Here is a 16,877-nt window from a genome sequence, read left to right as displayed (position 1 = left end):
CTAGTCTCATATTTCGTAGGTTTTAGTAATAATGGTGATACAAGTAAAAATGTTCAGACCTATATCTCGGGAAGTCTAAACTTATCTCTGTAAAATTTAATATCGTTATAATCAGGGTACCAAGGGCTACCTATGGTAAAAATTTCAGACTAATCCAAGGGGTGCTTCTAAACGACACTTGTTCCAAATTCTTTATTTGTCACCCAAAGTAGTAGGCAATGATTATTTTTCACTGTTTTTTATAAATCGTAAAAACACTTGTTATAGGTAAATGGAATATTGTTTTGAGGACCAATAGCAAGAGATTTGCACAAGAAACCGTATAGCTTTTACATAATTCGTTGCTATAAACGAACAATTTGCAATGCATTAGTTGTCTAAATGTACATAACCGCATCTTTATTGAGACGAAACATTTTTTCTCTTTGTTATCCGTTCCGCCACCGAATCCATAATTATTATTTTTTTGTTATAAGCGAATAGTAAGTTTTAAAAACGCACGTACCGAACAAAAATGTTTTTATTTACAATTTTTTTGACATTTCGTTTTCTCATTCTTCGTTATTGTTTACATTGTGCAGCCAGCGTTGCCATATTTTACGTTTATTTTGCGAAAGCGTTTGCGTTTGTGATACAGAGTACCAAATTGTACTCTTAAGGCCGTCATCAGACCATCTGCTTTTTCACATGTATGTTGTCACTTTGGGTATACTAATACTACAGAACAGCTGATGTCATACATGTGAAAAAGCAGATGGTCTGATGGCGGCCTAACGCATTTAACTTTCGCATCGCATTTGCTTTCGCATCGCAATACTGAGTAACCCCCCAGCAGTCTAAGGGGTCGATTATCGATAGCAATGATCGTTGAGTGGAGTTGTCAGTAGTCAAAATTACTTTATGTATGGCAACCTTCAACTGAATTTGCGATCTTAGTTGACGAACCGGCTATTTTTCAGCAACCAGTTATTTTCAGTTGCAGTGAATATTTTCGAAGAAACAGGAAGTAAAATTGAATGAAAAAAAAAAACATTTTCTTAACAATCGTTGATTATTTGCGTGATTAATTAATTTTGTGTATCAAAAATATGGTGAAAATAACAATGAAACAACAGTTTGAAATATTAATTGATAAATTGAGTGCAAATCCAATGTACACATGGGTTCCATATATGTATACAGCCGACAACACCAGGGAATTTCCTTTTTGAATAAAAATGATTTTTGTTTTGTCTTTTTTCCTCCTCAAACAATTTGAAACGTTCCAATTTTGGCACAATTTGTCAAGTGGACAACTTCCTTCAATACGTTCCACAATACAGATTGAGCAATGCAATTGTTGTAATGGGACTTTTGGAAACTTCCCTCCTCAAAATATATCAACGCAGCGCACACTTTTAAAAGTGTGGGTATTGCTGTTGATCTGTAATTTACTTTGAAGTCATCCCTTTAACGTTTCCACACTGTAAACTACGGCATCATTTTCAATCGAAAATACGGCTTGAACCTAAAATAATTAACTGATTATACAAATCTTTAGAACATGAGCTTCAACTTACAGTGCAGATGGCAATTCCAATGGATTCGACTTGTCCCTCAAATTTCTTCTAATAGATGTCATGTCCTGTATATTTTCTTCTTCATCAAAAATAATTCTACTGAACTTATCATTTTAAAATAGTTTTTTTACGAATTGTGCCTTTTGGACAAAGACGTATAGCAATAAAGACTTGAACAAATGCATTTTCCAAAAACATATGATAATAGTTTCACATTTTGGTTACAGATGGCTACACAACTCACTGGAATTGATAACAGCAATGTCAATCGCTTTTGATTCCCATTTCTCGCTGCAGAAAACATTAACGTTGTGTTTTGTGGCTAAAATTTGTTTCTTCACTATTTTTTATTTTTATTTAATAAAAAAACAAAAGTCAACGCCGTAAAATTTGAGTTTTAATGTTTTTCTTGTCAATATTCCAATGAGTAACAGTTTTCGTTTAACAGAATGTTGCTATGATGTCGTAGCAACAGAGGTTAACTCCACCTACAGTTAATTTTTCACAATTGACTTTTCCTATCTTGTAATATTGACATCTTTGTTTTGGATTAAAATAGAGTTCACAAGTTTGAAAAAACACTGATCGGTAACACGTTTATCGACAACCCAGTTGGGATGACATTAACAATACAACATTTCATCTCAGTTGTGCTGACAATTGACAACGCAACTCAAGTTTAGTGGCAATGCATAATCGACCCCTAAGTCTTTAACGAAATGAGTATATGGACCAACTAGCTCCAAATTAGACACTCTGAATCTCTTATTGTGGGTGGTGGTTAACACCAGATATGAAGTCTAATGCAGCGGAGTCTTTGTTACTGGCGTTGACACTTTCTATTTTAGGTTATAGTAAAACTATTGGTGGTTATTCTGAAGAAAAATTTCCCGCGAGTTTCCTCTGTTTGAACATAAAGGAGAAAGTGTGTTTTAAGCATTAAACATTCGATTGTAGTAAATACATTTTTGAATTCCTCTTGTTTTTGACGACAACTTAAACTCTTGAATCAATCCAATCTGCACCAGCGTGGCCATTTAGCATTTTTGCAGCTAAATTCAGCATTATTTTTTTGTATTTGGCATTAGCATTCTTTCATTATAAATTTAGCATTATCCTATCCATGAAATCTGAGATATTTAATTAATTTTTTATTAAAAAAATCTGATAAATGTTGGTTGAATTTGAATAGAACAGCTGTTTGAATAGCCCAAAACATCGAAGTTTTTCGTCTTTGCTCTGATTTAAAGGAATAAAAATGTGAATAAGCAAATAAAATAAAACAAGTAAAAACGTTAAGTTTCCCCGGGTCGAACTTGTTATACCCTCCACCACGAAATATTCGGAACTGATATGGAATAGTTAGTTTTTCTTTTTGTTACGAAAGTACCAATGCCACTATTTTAGGTGGAGAAGTTTTTTGATCACTGGGAACCCCAAATGTTTAATAATATACTTTATGATTAGTTCAATGCGCTACAAACGGAAAAACCAACCACATATACCTTCTATACTCTGGTGGAGGGTATATTTTATTAAAAAATAACGTTTTTAAATTTAGCATTATTTTTTGGCATTTTAATATTTATTTTAGCATTACTTTAATGTTGATTTAGCTGCAACACTTTTTCAAATCTGGTCACACTGATCGCCACATTCATACTTAGTTGCTGATAAAATTAATAAATACGACAATGCGTTATCACAATGAGATGCAGTACATATTAAAACCTTGAACTTTATATGTATTTGAGTTATTTCGGAATTAAGTCAGAGCGTGTGTTTCCTCTTCTAAATCATACCGATGACGTGCATTTTTAAATTCTGAAACATATTCATACATATTTCATTAGATCTTTTTGAGAAAATATCCAGATTAAATAGAGAGAAAAAAGAGAGAACGAAATCAAAAGTTACGATACAGAAGTCTCCAAAGCGATGGTGCGATGGTACTGATCAGTGGAGTCATAGAGAAAGTCGAGGACAGGTAGACCGAGAAGCTCTTTAAATGAAATTGTAGTCAATGGAGGAGTATGCTTTTATACCGTACAACACACTGTGGCAAGGGGTATTATGTCTTTGCGCATTTGCGATTTTTTTTTAAATTTTGTTAAGGAAATTGACAGGTACAGTCAGTGTGACCAGATCTAAAAAAGTGTTGCAGCTAAATCTGCTTTGAAATTATGATAAAATAAATATTAAAATGCCAAAAATTAATGCTAAATTTAAAAACGTCGTTTTTAATAATATATACCCTCCGCCACAATATAGAAGGTAAACTAATGGGTCTATCTTGTATTGCCACTAAACTTGAGTTGCGTTGTCAGTTGTCTGCGCGACTGAGACGAAATGTTGTACCATGAATGTCAACTCAACTGGGTGGTCGATGAACATGTTATCGATCAGTGTTTTTTCAAACTTGAGACCTCTATTCGCCAAAAAAAACATTTTGAAAATAATTGCGCTTTGGATAACTCTTTTGTGTATTCTGGACAATATTTTAATATTTTGGCTGAGTTTTCGAGCAAATTTGGAAAACAACCCAAGATTGGAATATAACCTGCCCATTGAATCTTCGGATCGTCAAGTTTTATTTGCTGTCCCAAAAAATGATAAGTTAGGTGGAATTATTTTTTGATGATGAAGAAAATGTACAGGACATTGCATCTATTAGAAGAAATTTGAGGGACAAGTCGAATCCATTGGAATTGCCATCTGCACTGTAAGCTGATGATCATGTGGAAAGATCTGTATTTTCCACCAAATTCATTTGCAAAAGATTTGCTGCTGTCCGCTCCAAAGGCGATAAATTCACTTATTGTGATGGACCACCACCAGTGTCGTTGAAGTTTATTTTATTTTGAGGCATTTTCTTTTTCTACTTTGCTTTAAATTGAATCCAGACTCTGTCACTCTTCAGGTGTTCGTGTTGGAGGTTCATGGCTGTTTAAACTGTCCGAAATGGACCTCCACGCTTCATCCGCTGTGGCTTTGGTTTCACCAAAACTCCCGAACTCTTCGGGCTAAGTTTGGATTTTCACTCAGTTTATCAATTAATATTTCGAACTGCTGCTTTGTCGTTATTTTCACCATATTGATACACAAAATTAATTAATGATGCAAAGAATCAATAATTGTTAACAAAATGTTTATTTTTCCTTCTATTTTACTTCTTGTTTTTTCGTAAATGTTCACTGCAACTGAAAATTGGTGGTTGCTGAAAAACAGCCGCTTCGTCAACTGAGATTCGCAACTTCAGTTGAGAGTTGCCATACGTGAATCAATTTTGACAACTGGCAACGCCACTCAACGATAATTGTTATCGATGATCGACCCCTAAGTTTGTTTTTCCGTTTAAAACGCTTTAAAATAATCATTTGCGACCCTATATAATTTTGATCAGGGTAAAATTCTTAGTCGATTTATGCATGTCCATCTGTGACAATCACAAAAATTGAGATAAAATACTCTGGAAACATGCGTCATTTGTTTGCAGGGGAAGATGCACTATATTGGTCAATGTTTTGGTATAGCCCCCATATAACGGTTCCGATTTCAGGTATTTTGCTGTTTTTGGCTGAGGCCGAATTAGCTATGATTTGGTATTTAAGATTCCCAAAAAACTGATCCACCAACAATTGTGGATATTGGGTCCCCCTTTTGGAATAGCCCCATATAACGTTACCACCCGACTTCTATAATTTAGCATTTAGCGTTCCTAGATGTCAAAAAACTTATCTTCCAAGAACTGCCAACATGGGTTCATTTTTTGGAATACGGGTATTTTTATGTTTTTAGCTACATTTTGAGACTAGAACGAATTAGCTGTAATTTCGTATTTAGGGTTTTCAACAAACTTCTCCATTAAAAATTGTGGACATAGGTCCATATACCGGTACAGTCCGGTTTCAGGTATTTTAAGTTTTTATATAAATTTTCGGTTAAAATTGGCTGTAATTAGCATTTAAGCTTCGTAGTGATCAACAAACGTCACCGCCAAAGTTGTGGACATAGGTCAAGGTTTTGGAATGGGTCTTATAAACTGGTTCCGGCTGCTTTAAGGTACTTAGGTGTCATTTGGGTTCAAAGTGGTTATAAAACTTCTTCAGCATAAATCGCAGACACATGCCCACGATCCGGCCAAACCTAACTTTTTTGCTTGTTTTATTTTATTTTCTTATTCACATTTTCATTACTAAATTATAGCACGGTTACACTACAGCTTTTTGCCGGGTTAACCCACTTCATGAGGATTTATTGCTTAATCTGGTCAAATCTGACCAGATTTGCCATACAAAAATTAAATCCACTCACGACTGGGTTTATTTTAAATCCGGCACAAATCCACCAAAAATACAGTGTTGTATTCGGTATTTGTGCAAAAAAATCCAACTCTACTCAAAAAGTACCAAAAGTTGCAACTGTTTTTGCAACAGAGCTAGTCGTGTTTTACACGTTTACGATTGGTCGCATGAAATTTTATGGAGTTAATAAATCTAAAGTTATTTGAAAATCATAAAATTATTTATTTTTTTACTTTATACACTTTTTTAAACAAAAAGTACGCTTGATACCATGATACAAAAATGTATCCCTGTGTGTAAAATATACCAATATGAGAAATTGTCATACGAGAAATTGTAAAAATGTAAAACACGACTTTATTAGTTATTTTGTATGTATACGTAAACAAACATCAGCTGACAGTTTATATCCTCGAAAAGCTAAGTGTAACCAGCAAAGATTAACCCACTGGATCTATTAAACCCAGTGGGTTAACCTTCAATAGTGTATCCGGGGTATTAAATGTATAAAAATTAACTAAAAAATGTCAGGTTTTTTTATGAAAAAGTATTAATATATTAGGGATTTTAAGGATAGAATAATGCTAAATTAATAATTGAAATATGCTAAAGAAAATGCTAAATGGAAAATTTGCGGCTAAATACAAAAAATAATGCTAAATTTAGCTGCAAAAATGGTCACCCTGGATTTTTTTTAATAATTTTATTGTAATTTTTTATAATAATAAATATTTCAAATAAATAAAATAATTAAAATTCGTTTGAAATATTATGTCGACCAATGTGACTCCTTTCGATAGTTATTATGCCCATATTTAATTTTAGTTGGTAACTGTATGAATTTTTAGATCTTTCGGCCTTTATGGCAGAAGGAATGGACTTTTCCACGAGAAAATTATATAGTTGTAATCGGGATAACAAGAACTACCTTTGGTGAAAATCCTTAACATAATTCTGGAAAAGCCATTAAATTTTCAAGTAAGCTAAGGCTATAGTCGGACGGTGCCGACCACGTGATATCCTACACCACTACCCCTGGGAAAAATCAGAAAATCAAAATTCCTTTTTGGAACAAATAAACTTATTGTAAGAAATAAAGATAATCACATCAATCTTAAATAATAATATACAGGTATGTGATGGAAATCGTTTTCGAGCTCAAAACGAGTCAAAAACTACTGTAGGTGTGATGCATGTACATTTTCCGACATCGAATTGTTTCCGATATCGGTTTTGATATTCCATTTTGTTCTATGGAAAAATTGGTCAAAAAGACGTGTGATGCAATTCGATAATCGTTTATTTTTCTCGTTTTGAAAACTGTCATATTTTTGTGGTCGATTTATAAATGATGTAATGAATTTTGATATTTTTTTAGGAAAAAAAGGCTTGAAATTTAAACACGGATATAGAATAGATAAATTTACATTTATTTGCCTTATATTTAGTACATATATGTATTTTGTTAAGAAAATATTTGATATTTCGATAAAAAAAACACGGATCAAAATATCTACTTTGAACATGTCTCTTTCCTCTAGATTAGTGAAGGCATCCGCTTAATATGTTGTTTGCACTGTTTGCAAAGTTCTCCTCATGTAATTAATTGGACAAGAATTTCCAAAATAAACTTCCATATAGGCCAATTTAAACAAGAACACATATTTATTTTATTTGTTATTAATGGTGATACAAGTAAAAATGTTCAGACCTATATCTCGGGAAGTCTAAACTTATCTCTGTAAAATTTAATATCGTTATAATCAGGGTACCAAGGGCTACCTATGGTAAAAATTTCAGACTAATCCAAGGGGTGCTTCTAAACGACACTTGTTCCAAATTCTTTATTTGTCACCCAAAGTAGTAGGCAATGATTATTTTTCACTGTTTTTTATAAATCGTAAAAACACTTGTTATAGGTAAATGGAATATTGTTTTGAGGACCAATAGCAAGAGATTTGCACAAGAAACCGTATAGCTTTTACATAATTCGTTGCTATAAACGAACAATTTGCAATGCATTAGTTGTCTAAATGTACATAACCGCATCTTTATTGAGACGAAACATTTTTTCTCTTTGTTATCCGTTCCGCCACCGAATCCATAATTATTATTTTTTTGTTATAAGCGAATAGTAAGTTTTAAAAACGCACGTACCGAACAAAAATGTTTTTATTTACAATTTTTTTGACATTTCGTTTTCTCATTCTTCGTTATTGTTTACATTGTGCAGCCAGCGTTGCCATATTTTACGTTTATTTTGCGAAAGCGTTTGCGTTTGTGATACAGAGTACCAAATTGTACTCTTAAGGCCGTCATCAGACCATCTGCTTTTTCACATGTATGTTGTCACTTTGGGTATACTAATACTACAGAACAGCTGATGTCATACATGTGAAAAAGCAGATGGTCTGATGGCGGCCTAACGCATTTAACTTTCGCATCGCATTTGCTTTCGCATCGCAATACTGAGTAACCCCCCAGCAGTCTAAGGGGTCGATTATCGATAGCAATGATCGTTGAGTGGAGTTGTCAGTAGTCAAAATTACTTTATGTATGGCAACCTTCAACTGAATTTGCGATCTTAGTTGACGAACCGGCTATTTTTCAGCAACCAGTTATTTTCAGTTGCAGTGAATATTTTCGAAGAAACAGGAAGTAAAATTGAATGAAAAAAAAAAACATTTTCTTAACAATCGTTGATTATTTGCGTGATTAATTAATTTTGTGTATCAAAAATATGGTGAAAATAACAATGAAACAACAGTTTGAAATATTAATTGATAAATTGAGTGCAAATCCAATGTACACATGGGTTCCATATATGTATACAGCCGACAACACCAGGGAATTTCCTTTTTGAATAAAAATGATTTTTGTTTTGTCTTTTTTCCTCCTCAAACAATTTGAAACGTTCCAATTTTGGCACAATTTGTCAAGTGGACAACTTCCTTCAATACGTTCCACAATACAGATTGAGCAATGCAATTGTTGTAATGGGACTTTTGGAAACTTCCCTCCTCAAAATATATCAACGCAGCGCACACTTTTAAAAGTGTGGGTATTGCTGTTGATCTGTAATTTACTTTGAAGTCATCCCTTTAACGTTTCCACACTGTAAACTACGGCATCATTTTCAATCGAAAATACGGCTTGAACCTAAAATAATTAACTGATTATACAAATCTTTAGAACATGAGCTTCAACTTACAGTGCAGATGGCAATTCCAATGGATTCGACTTGTCCCTCAAATTTCTTCTAATAGATGTCATGTCCTGTATATTTTCTTCTTCATCAAAAATAATTCTACTGAACTTATCATTTTAAAATAGTTTTTTTACGAATTGTGCCTTTTGGACAAAGACGTATAGCAATAAAGACTTGAACAAATGCATTTTCCAAAAACATATGATAATAGTTTCACATTTTGGTTACAGATGGCTACACAACTCACTGGAATTGATAACAGCAATGTCAATCGCTTTTGATTCCCATTTCTCGCTGCAGAAAACATTAACGTTGTGTTTTGTGGCTAAAATTTGTTTCTTCACTATTTTTTATTTTTATTTAATAAAAAAACAAAAGTCAACGCCGTAAAATTTGAGTTTTAATGTTTTTCTTGTCAATATTCCAATGAGTAACAGTTTTCGTTTAACAGAATGTTGCTATGATGTCGTAGCAACAGAGGTTAACTCCACCTACAGTTAATTTTTCACAATTGACTTTTCCTATCTTGTAATATTGACATCTTTGTTTTGGATTAAAATAGAGTTCACAAGTTTGAAAAAACACTGATCGGTAACACGTTTATCGACAACCCAGTTGGGATGACATTAACAATACAACATTTCATCTCAGTTGTGCTGACAATTGACAACGCAACTCAAGTTTAGTGGCAATGCATAATCGACCCCTAAGTCTTTAACGAAATGAGTATATGGACCAACTAGCTCCAAATTAGACACTCTGAATCTCTTATTGTGGGTGGTGGTTAACACCAGATATGAAGTCTAATGCAGCGGAGTCTTTGTTACTGGCGTTGACACTTTCTATTTTAGGTTATAGTAAAACTATTGGTGGTTATTCTGAAGAAAAATTTCCCGCGAGTTTCCTCTGTTTGAACATAAAGGAGAAAGTGTGTTTTAAGCATTAAACATTCGATTGTAGTAAATACATTTTTGAATTCCTCTTGTTTTTGACGACAACTTAAACTCTTGAATCAATCCAATCTGCACCAGCGTGGCCATTTAGCATTTTTGCAGCTAAATTCAGCATTATTTTTTTGTATTTGGCATTAGCATTCTTTCATTATAAATTTAGCATTATCCTATCCATGAAATCTGAGATATTTAATTAATTTTTTATTAAAAAAATCTGATAAATGTTGGTTGAATTTGAATAGAACAGCTGTTTGAATAGCCCAAAACATCGAAGTTTTTCGTCTTTGCTCTGATTTAAAGGAATAAAAATGTGAATAAGCAAATAAAATAAAACAAGTAAAAACGTTAAGTTTCCCCGGGTCGAACTTGTTATACCCTCCACCACGAAATATTCGGAACTGATATGGAATAGTTAGTTTTTCTTTTTGTTACGAAAGTACCAATGCCACTATTTTAGGTGGAGAAGTTTTTTGATCACTGGGAACCCCAAATGTTTAATAATATACTTTATGATTAGTTCAATGCGCTACAAACGGAAAAACCAACCACATATACCTTCTATACTCTGGTGGAGGGTATATTTTATTAAAAAATAACGTTTTTAAATTTAGCATTATTTTTTGGCATTTTAATATTTATTTTAGCATTACTTTAATGTTGATTTAGCTGCAACACTTTTTCAAATCTGGTCACACTGATCGCCACATTCATACTTAGTTGCTGATAAAATTAATAAATACGACAATGCGTTATCACAATGAGATGCAGTACATATTAAAACCTTGAACTTTATATGTATTTGAGTTATTTCGGAATTAAGTCAGAGCGTGTGTTTCCTCTTCTAAATCATACCGATGACGTGCATTTTTAAATTCTGAAACATATTCATACATATTTCATTAGATCTTTTTGAGAAAATATCCAGATTAAATAGAGAGAAAAAAGAGAGAACGAAATCAAAAGTTACGATACAGAAGTCTCCAAAGCGATGGTGCGATGGTACTGATCAGTGGAGTCATAGAGAAAGTCGAGGACAGGTAGACCGAGAAGCTCTTTAAATGAAATTGTAGTCAATGGAGGAGTATGCTTTTATACCGTACAACACACTGTGGCAAGGGGTATTATGTCTTTGCGCATTTGCGATTTTTTTTTAAATTTTGTTAAGGAAATTGACAGGTACAGTCAGTGTGACCAGATCTAAAAAAGTGTTGCAGCTAAATCTGCTTTGAAATTATGATAAAATAAATATTAAAATGCCAAAAATTAATGCTAAATTTAAAAACGTCGTTTTTAATAATATATACCCTCCGCCACAATATAGAAGGTAAACTAATGGGTCTATCTTGTATTGCCACTAAACTTGAGTTGCGTTGTCAGTTGTCTGCGCGACTGAGACGAAATGTTGTACCATGAATGTCAACTCAACTGGGTGGTCGATGAACATGTTATCGATCAGTGTTTTTTCAAACTTGAGACCTCTATTCGCCAAAAAAAACATTTTGAAAATAATTGCGCTTTGGATAACTCTTTTGTGTATTCTGGACAATATTTTAATATTTTGGCTGAGTTTTCGAGCAAATTTGGAAAACAACCCAAGATTGGAATATAACCTGCCCATTGAATCTTCGGATCGTCAAGTTTTATTTGCTGTCCCAAAAAATGATAAGTTAGGTGGAATTATTTTTTGATGATGAAGAAAATGTACAGGACATTGCATCTATTAGAAGAAATTTGAGGGACAAGTCGAATCCATTGGAATTGCCATCTGCACTGTAAGCTGATGATCATGTGGAAAGATCTGTATTTTCCACCAAATTCATTTGCAAAAGATTTGCTGCTGTCCGCTCCAAAGGCGATAAATTCACTTATTGTGATGGACCACCACCAGTGTCGTTGAAGTTTATTTTATTTTGAGGCATTTTCTTTTTCTACTTTGCTTTAAATTGAATCCAGACTCTGTCACTCTTCAGGTGTTCGTGTTGGAGGTTCATGGCTGTTTAAACTGTCCGAAATGGACCTCCACGCTTCATCCGCTGTGGCTTTGGTTTCACCAAAACTCCCGAACTCTTCGGGCTAAGTTTGGATTTTCACTCAGTTTATCAATTAATATTTCGAACTGCTGCTTTGTCGTTATTTTCACCATATTGATACACAAAATTAATTAATGATGCAAAGAATCAATAATTGTTAACAAAATGTTTATTTTTCCTTCTATTTTACTTCTTGTTTTTTCGTAAATGTTCACTGCAACTGAAAATTGGTGGTTGCTGAAAAACAGCCGCTTCGTCAACTGAGATTCGCAACTTCAGTTGAGAGTTGCCATACGTGAATCAATTTTGACAACTGGCAACGCCACTCAACGATAATTGTTATCGATGATCGACCCCTAAGTTTGTTTTTCCGTTTAAAACGCTTTAAAATAATCATTTGCGACCCTATATAATTTTGATCAGGGTAAAATTCTTAGTCGATTTATGCATGTCCATCTGTGACAATCACAAAAATTGAGATAAAATACTCTGGAAACATGCGTCATTTGTTTGCAGGGGAAGATGCACTATATTGGTCAATGTTTTGGTATAGCCCCCATATAACGGTTCCGATTTCAGGTATTTTGCTGTTTTTGGCTGAGGCCGAATTAGCTATGATTTGGTATTTAAGATTCCCATAAAACTGATCCACCAACAATTGTGGATATTGGGTCCCCCTTTTGGAATAGCCCCATATAACGTTACCACCCGACTTCTATAATTTAGCATTTAGCGTTCCTAGATGTCAAAAAACTTATCTTCCAAGAACTGCCAACATGGGTTCATTTTTTGGAATACGGGTATTTTTATGTTTTTAGCTACATTTTGAGACTAGAACGAATTAGCTGTAATTTCGTATTTAGGGTTTTCAACAAACTTCTCCATTAAAAATTGTGGACATAGGTCCATATACCGGTACAGTCCGGTTTCAGGTATTTTAAGTTTTTATATAAATTTTCGGTTAAAATTGGCTGTAATTAGCATTTAAGCTTCGTAGTGATCAACAAACGTCACCGCCAAAGTTGTGGACATAGGTCAAGGTTTTGGAATGGGTCTTATAAACTGGTTCCGGCTGCTTTAAGGTACTTAGGTGTCATTTGGGTTCAAAGTGGTTATAAAACTTCTTCAGCATAAATCGCAGACACATGCCCACGATCCGGCCAAACCTAACTTTTTTGCTTGTTTTATTTTATTTTCTTATTCACATTTTCATTACTAAATTATAGCACGGTTACACTACAGCTTTTTGCCGGGTTAACCCACTTCATGAGGATTTATTGCTTAATCTGGTCAAATCTGACCAGATTTGCCATACAAAAATTAAATCCACTCACGACTGGGTTTATTTTAAATCCGGCACAAATCCACCAAAAATACAGTGTTGTATTCGGTATTTGTGCAAAAAAATCCAACTCTACTCAAAAAGTACCAAAAGTTGCAACTGTTTTTGCAACAGAGCTAGTCGTGTTTTACACGTTTACGATTGGTCGCATGAAATTTTATGGAGTTAATAAATCTAAAGTTATTTGAAAATCATAAAATTATTTATTTTTTTACTTTATACACTTTTTTAAACAAAAAGTACGCTTGATACCATGATACAAAAATGTATCCCTGTGTGTAAAATATACCAATATGAGAAATTGTCATACGAGAAATTGTAAAAATGTAAAACACGACTTTATTAGTTATTTTGTATGTATACGTAAACAAACATCAGCTGACAGTTTATATCCTCGAAAAGCTAAGTGTAACCAGCAAAGATTAACCCACTGGATCTATTAAACCCAGTGGGTTAACCTTCAATAGTGTATCCGGGGTATTAAATGTATAAAAATTAACTAAAAAATGTCAGGTTTTTTTATGAAAAAGTATTAATATATTAGGGATTTTAAGGATAGAATAATGCTAAATTAATAATTGAAATATGCTAAAGAAAATGCTAAATGGAAAATTTGCGGCTAAATACAAAAAATAATGCTAAATTTAGCTGCAAAAATGGTCACCCTGGATTTTTTTTAATAATTTTATTGTAATTTTTTATAATAATAAATATTTCAAATAAATAAAATAATTAAAATTCGTTTGAAATATTATGTCGACCAATGTGACTCCTTTCGATAGTTATTATGCCCATATTTAATTTTAGTTGGTAACTGTATGAATTTTTAGATCTTTCGGCCTTTATGGCAGAAGGAATGGACTTTTCCACGAGAAAATTATATAGTTGTAATCGGGATAACAAGAACTACCTTTGGTGAAAATCCTTAACATAATTCTGGAAAAGCCATTAAATTTTCAAGTAAGCTAAGGCTATAGTCGGACGGTGCCGACCACGTGATATCCTACACCACTACCCCTGGGAAAAATCAGAAAATCAAAATTCCTTTTTGGAACAAATAAACTTATTGTAAGAAATAAAGATAATCACATCAATCTTAAATAATAATATACAGGTATGTGATGGAAATCGTTTTCGAGCTCAAAACGAGTCAAAAACTACTGTAGGTGTGATGCATGTACATTTTCCGACATCGAATTGTTTCCGATATCGGTTTTGATATTCCATTTTGTTCTATGGAAAAATTGGTCAAAAAGACGTGTGATGCAATTCGATAATCGTTTATTTTTCTCGTTTTGAAAACTGTCATATTTTTGTGGTCGATTTATAAATGATGTAATGAATTTTGATATTTTTTTAGGAAAAAAAGGCTTGAAATTTAAACACGGATATAGAATAGATAAATTTACATTTATTTGCCTTATATTTAGTACATATATGTATTTTGTTAAGAAAATATTTGATATTTCGATAAAAAAAACACGGATCAAAATATCTACTTTGAACATGTCTCTTTCCTCTAGATTAGTGAAGGCATCCGCTTAATATGTTGTTTGCACTGTTTGCAAAGTTCTCCTCATGTAATTAATTGGACAAGAATTTCCAAAATAAACTTCCATATAGGCCAATTTAAACAAGAACACATATTTATTTTATTTGTTATTAAATATTTTCGGCTTTTGCCATCGCCAAGACTAAAAAAGTGTTTTTTATTTCTATTTTTCTTCTTTAAACTGCAGATTAGGGATCACCAGTCCGTTTTTGTTTGTGGGAATTTAATGAAATTGAAACAACGTGGAATAGAAATTAGATGCGGATCCCATCACTTCTAAAAACAATTCACTCGATTTGGGCAAATCCTTTTCATTGCAAATCGATTCGAAATTCATCACATACCTGATAATTTTGGTTTTTAGTTTTTAAAATAAACACATTTTTTGGCGTCTACCTTCATCATATTCCCTGAAGATTACCAGTTACTATTTTCTGGAAATTTTCTCCAATTGTTCAATATTGTCGAGAGATGTCCTGTTGAACGTTTGAAATGAAAATGGCGCCCAATCAAATGATGACTTCGTCACTCACCTTTCATAAGATAACTAACAAAATCTTGTGTGAAGCTTCTTTTGGACTCATTCTGAATGACTATGAGTAGCTGAAGAGCTCGCCCAGTGCCAACAAGAATAATCCGTAACAAATATCCTTTAAAACAGTCGTAGGGATTAATTTCAACCGCATTCGTTATGAAACTATTGTGACTCGGCTAATTAAAATGTGAAAATGTTGTACCTGACAGCTGACTACTATAGAAGTAAGGAAACAACTTCTCAAATAAAAGATCATGTGCAGCGAGAGCTGTTAAAACAGTTGAAAACGTTGAATGTTCAATAGTGTGTTTTTGACGCAAATAATTCTCATATACTTTTCGTAATTATTTCGATATAAATGAACATACAATTATACAAGCTAGTTTTGATAGACTCGACATACCAAACGTGGAACAATAAGGAATCATACTGCAAACTACTGGTGAAAAAATAATAAGTCAAAGATAAAAGCAAAAGAGAAAATTAAAAGAAATCAAAAATAAATAAAATATAATAAATAAAAAAATGTTTTTTTCACTCTCTTTAAGACAAAAACAAAATTTTTAAACTGACTATAAAAAGTCAAAAAATAGTTAGATATAAATTAGTTAAAAATAGTTGGTTTATAACTAGTTAAAAGTAATGCAGGGATGGACAATTGTCCACTGCCTATCTCATTCCCGTGTTAAAATAGTTAGTTGGCGCAATGGAAATAATCGAAAAATAACCACTTGTGGTTCTTTTTAAACTAGTTATAAACTATTTTTATACTAATTTATTTTCCCGCAGGGAAGTTTAATGCCTAATGTTTAATAATATAAAATAAGATCCTTCCTAAGCGGATTCCCAATTATATATTTCTATGAAGTTATTTACATTTAGTAGATAAAATAATTAGTAAAAAAGTACTTACCATGGCCAGTCCTTTTTCTATCAGCAAACATATGGATATGTGTACAAAAGAATCTGTGATCGGAATTTAAAAACAAACATTGGAAGAAAAACGTAAGCATTTAATATTGATTACAAACAAATCAAATGGATAATTTTTTTCGAAGGCAAAAGTTTTTTAATTTTAATTTTTTTGTGACTTACATAGAATTAAAAACAACGAGGCATGTCCTTCCGATTCATTTTTGCCACTTAAAAATATATACCACTCCAGAGGATTCACCCGAATGCCATATCTAAAGTGAAATGAAAGAGGAAGGAGAAAAAAATCACATGAATGAAATCAAAATGTCCCGATAGCTACTCACTTTAATAAGTTTTCTAAACATAAACGGAATCCGCCAATTGTCAGCAGTAGGAAACCCCAATTTACTAAACCGGTGAAATTACTAAAGCCAGAACTCCATGAAAATAAAGAATCTCTGGGACGATGACAGCTGTAA

At 32.9% G+C, this 16,877-nt stretch overlaps 1 protein-coding gene across 1 annotated transcript in view; it reads right to left on the bottom strand.

Annotated features, from left to right (window-relative positions):
• The window catches only part of mdy (diacylglycerol O-acyltransferase), an 85,899-nt gene that overhangs the window by 10,261 nt on the left and 58,761 nt on the right, over positions 1–16,877 (bottom strand). Inside the window, exons 3-5 of the mRNA XM_073969672.1 lie at positions 16,743–16,871; positions 16,579–16,670; positions 16,397–16,449 (exon numbers count right to left, since the gene is read on the bottom strand). Coding sequence (XP_073825773.1) covers positions 16,397–16,449; positions 16,579–16,670; positions 16,743–16,871 — 274 coding nt within the window. The remainder of the gene's footprint in view (positions 1–16,396; positions 16,450–16,578; positions 16,671–16,742; positions 16,872–16,877) is intronic.

Source organism: Musca autumnalis, unplaced genomic scaffold, assembly GCF_047663935.1.
Source record: "Musca autumnalis isolate F117 unplaced genomic scaffold, ASM4766393v1 scaffold_2, whole genome shotgun sequence".
Lineage (NCBI taxonomy): Eukaryota > Metazoa > Arthropoda > Insecta > Diptera > Muscidae > Musca > Musca autumnalis.
This window is presented reverse-complemented; position numbering and strand designations above follow the sequence as displayed.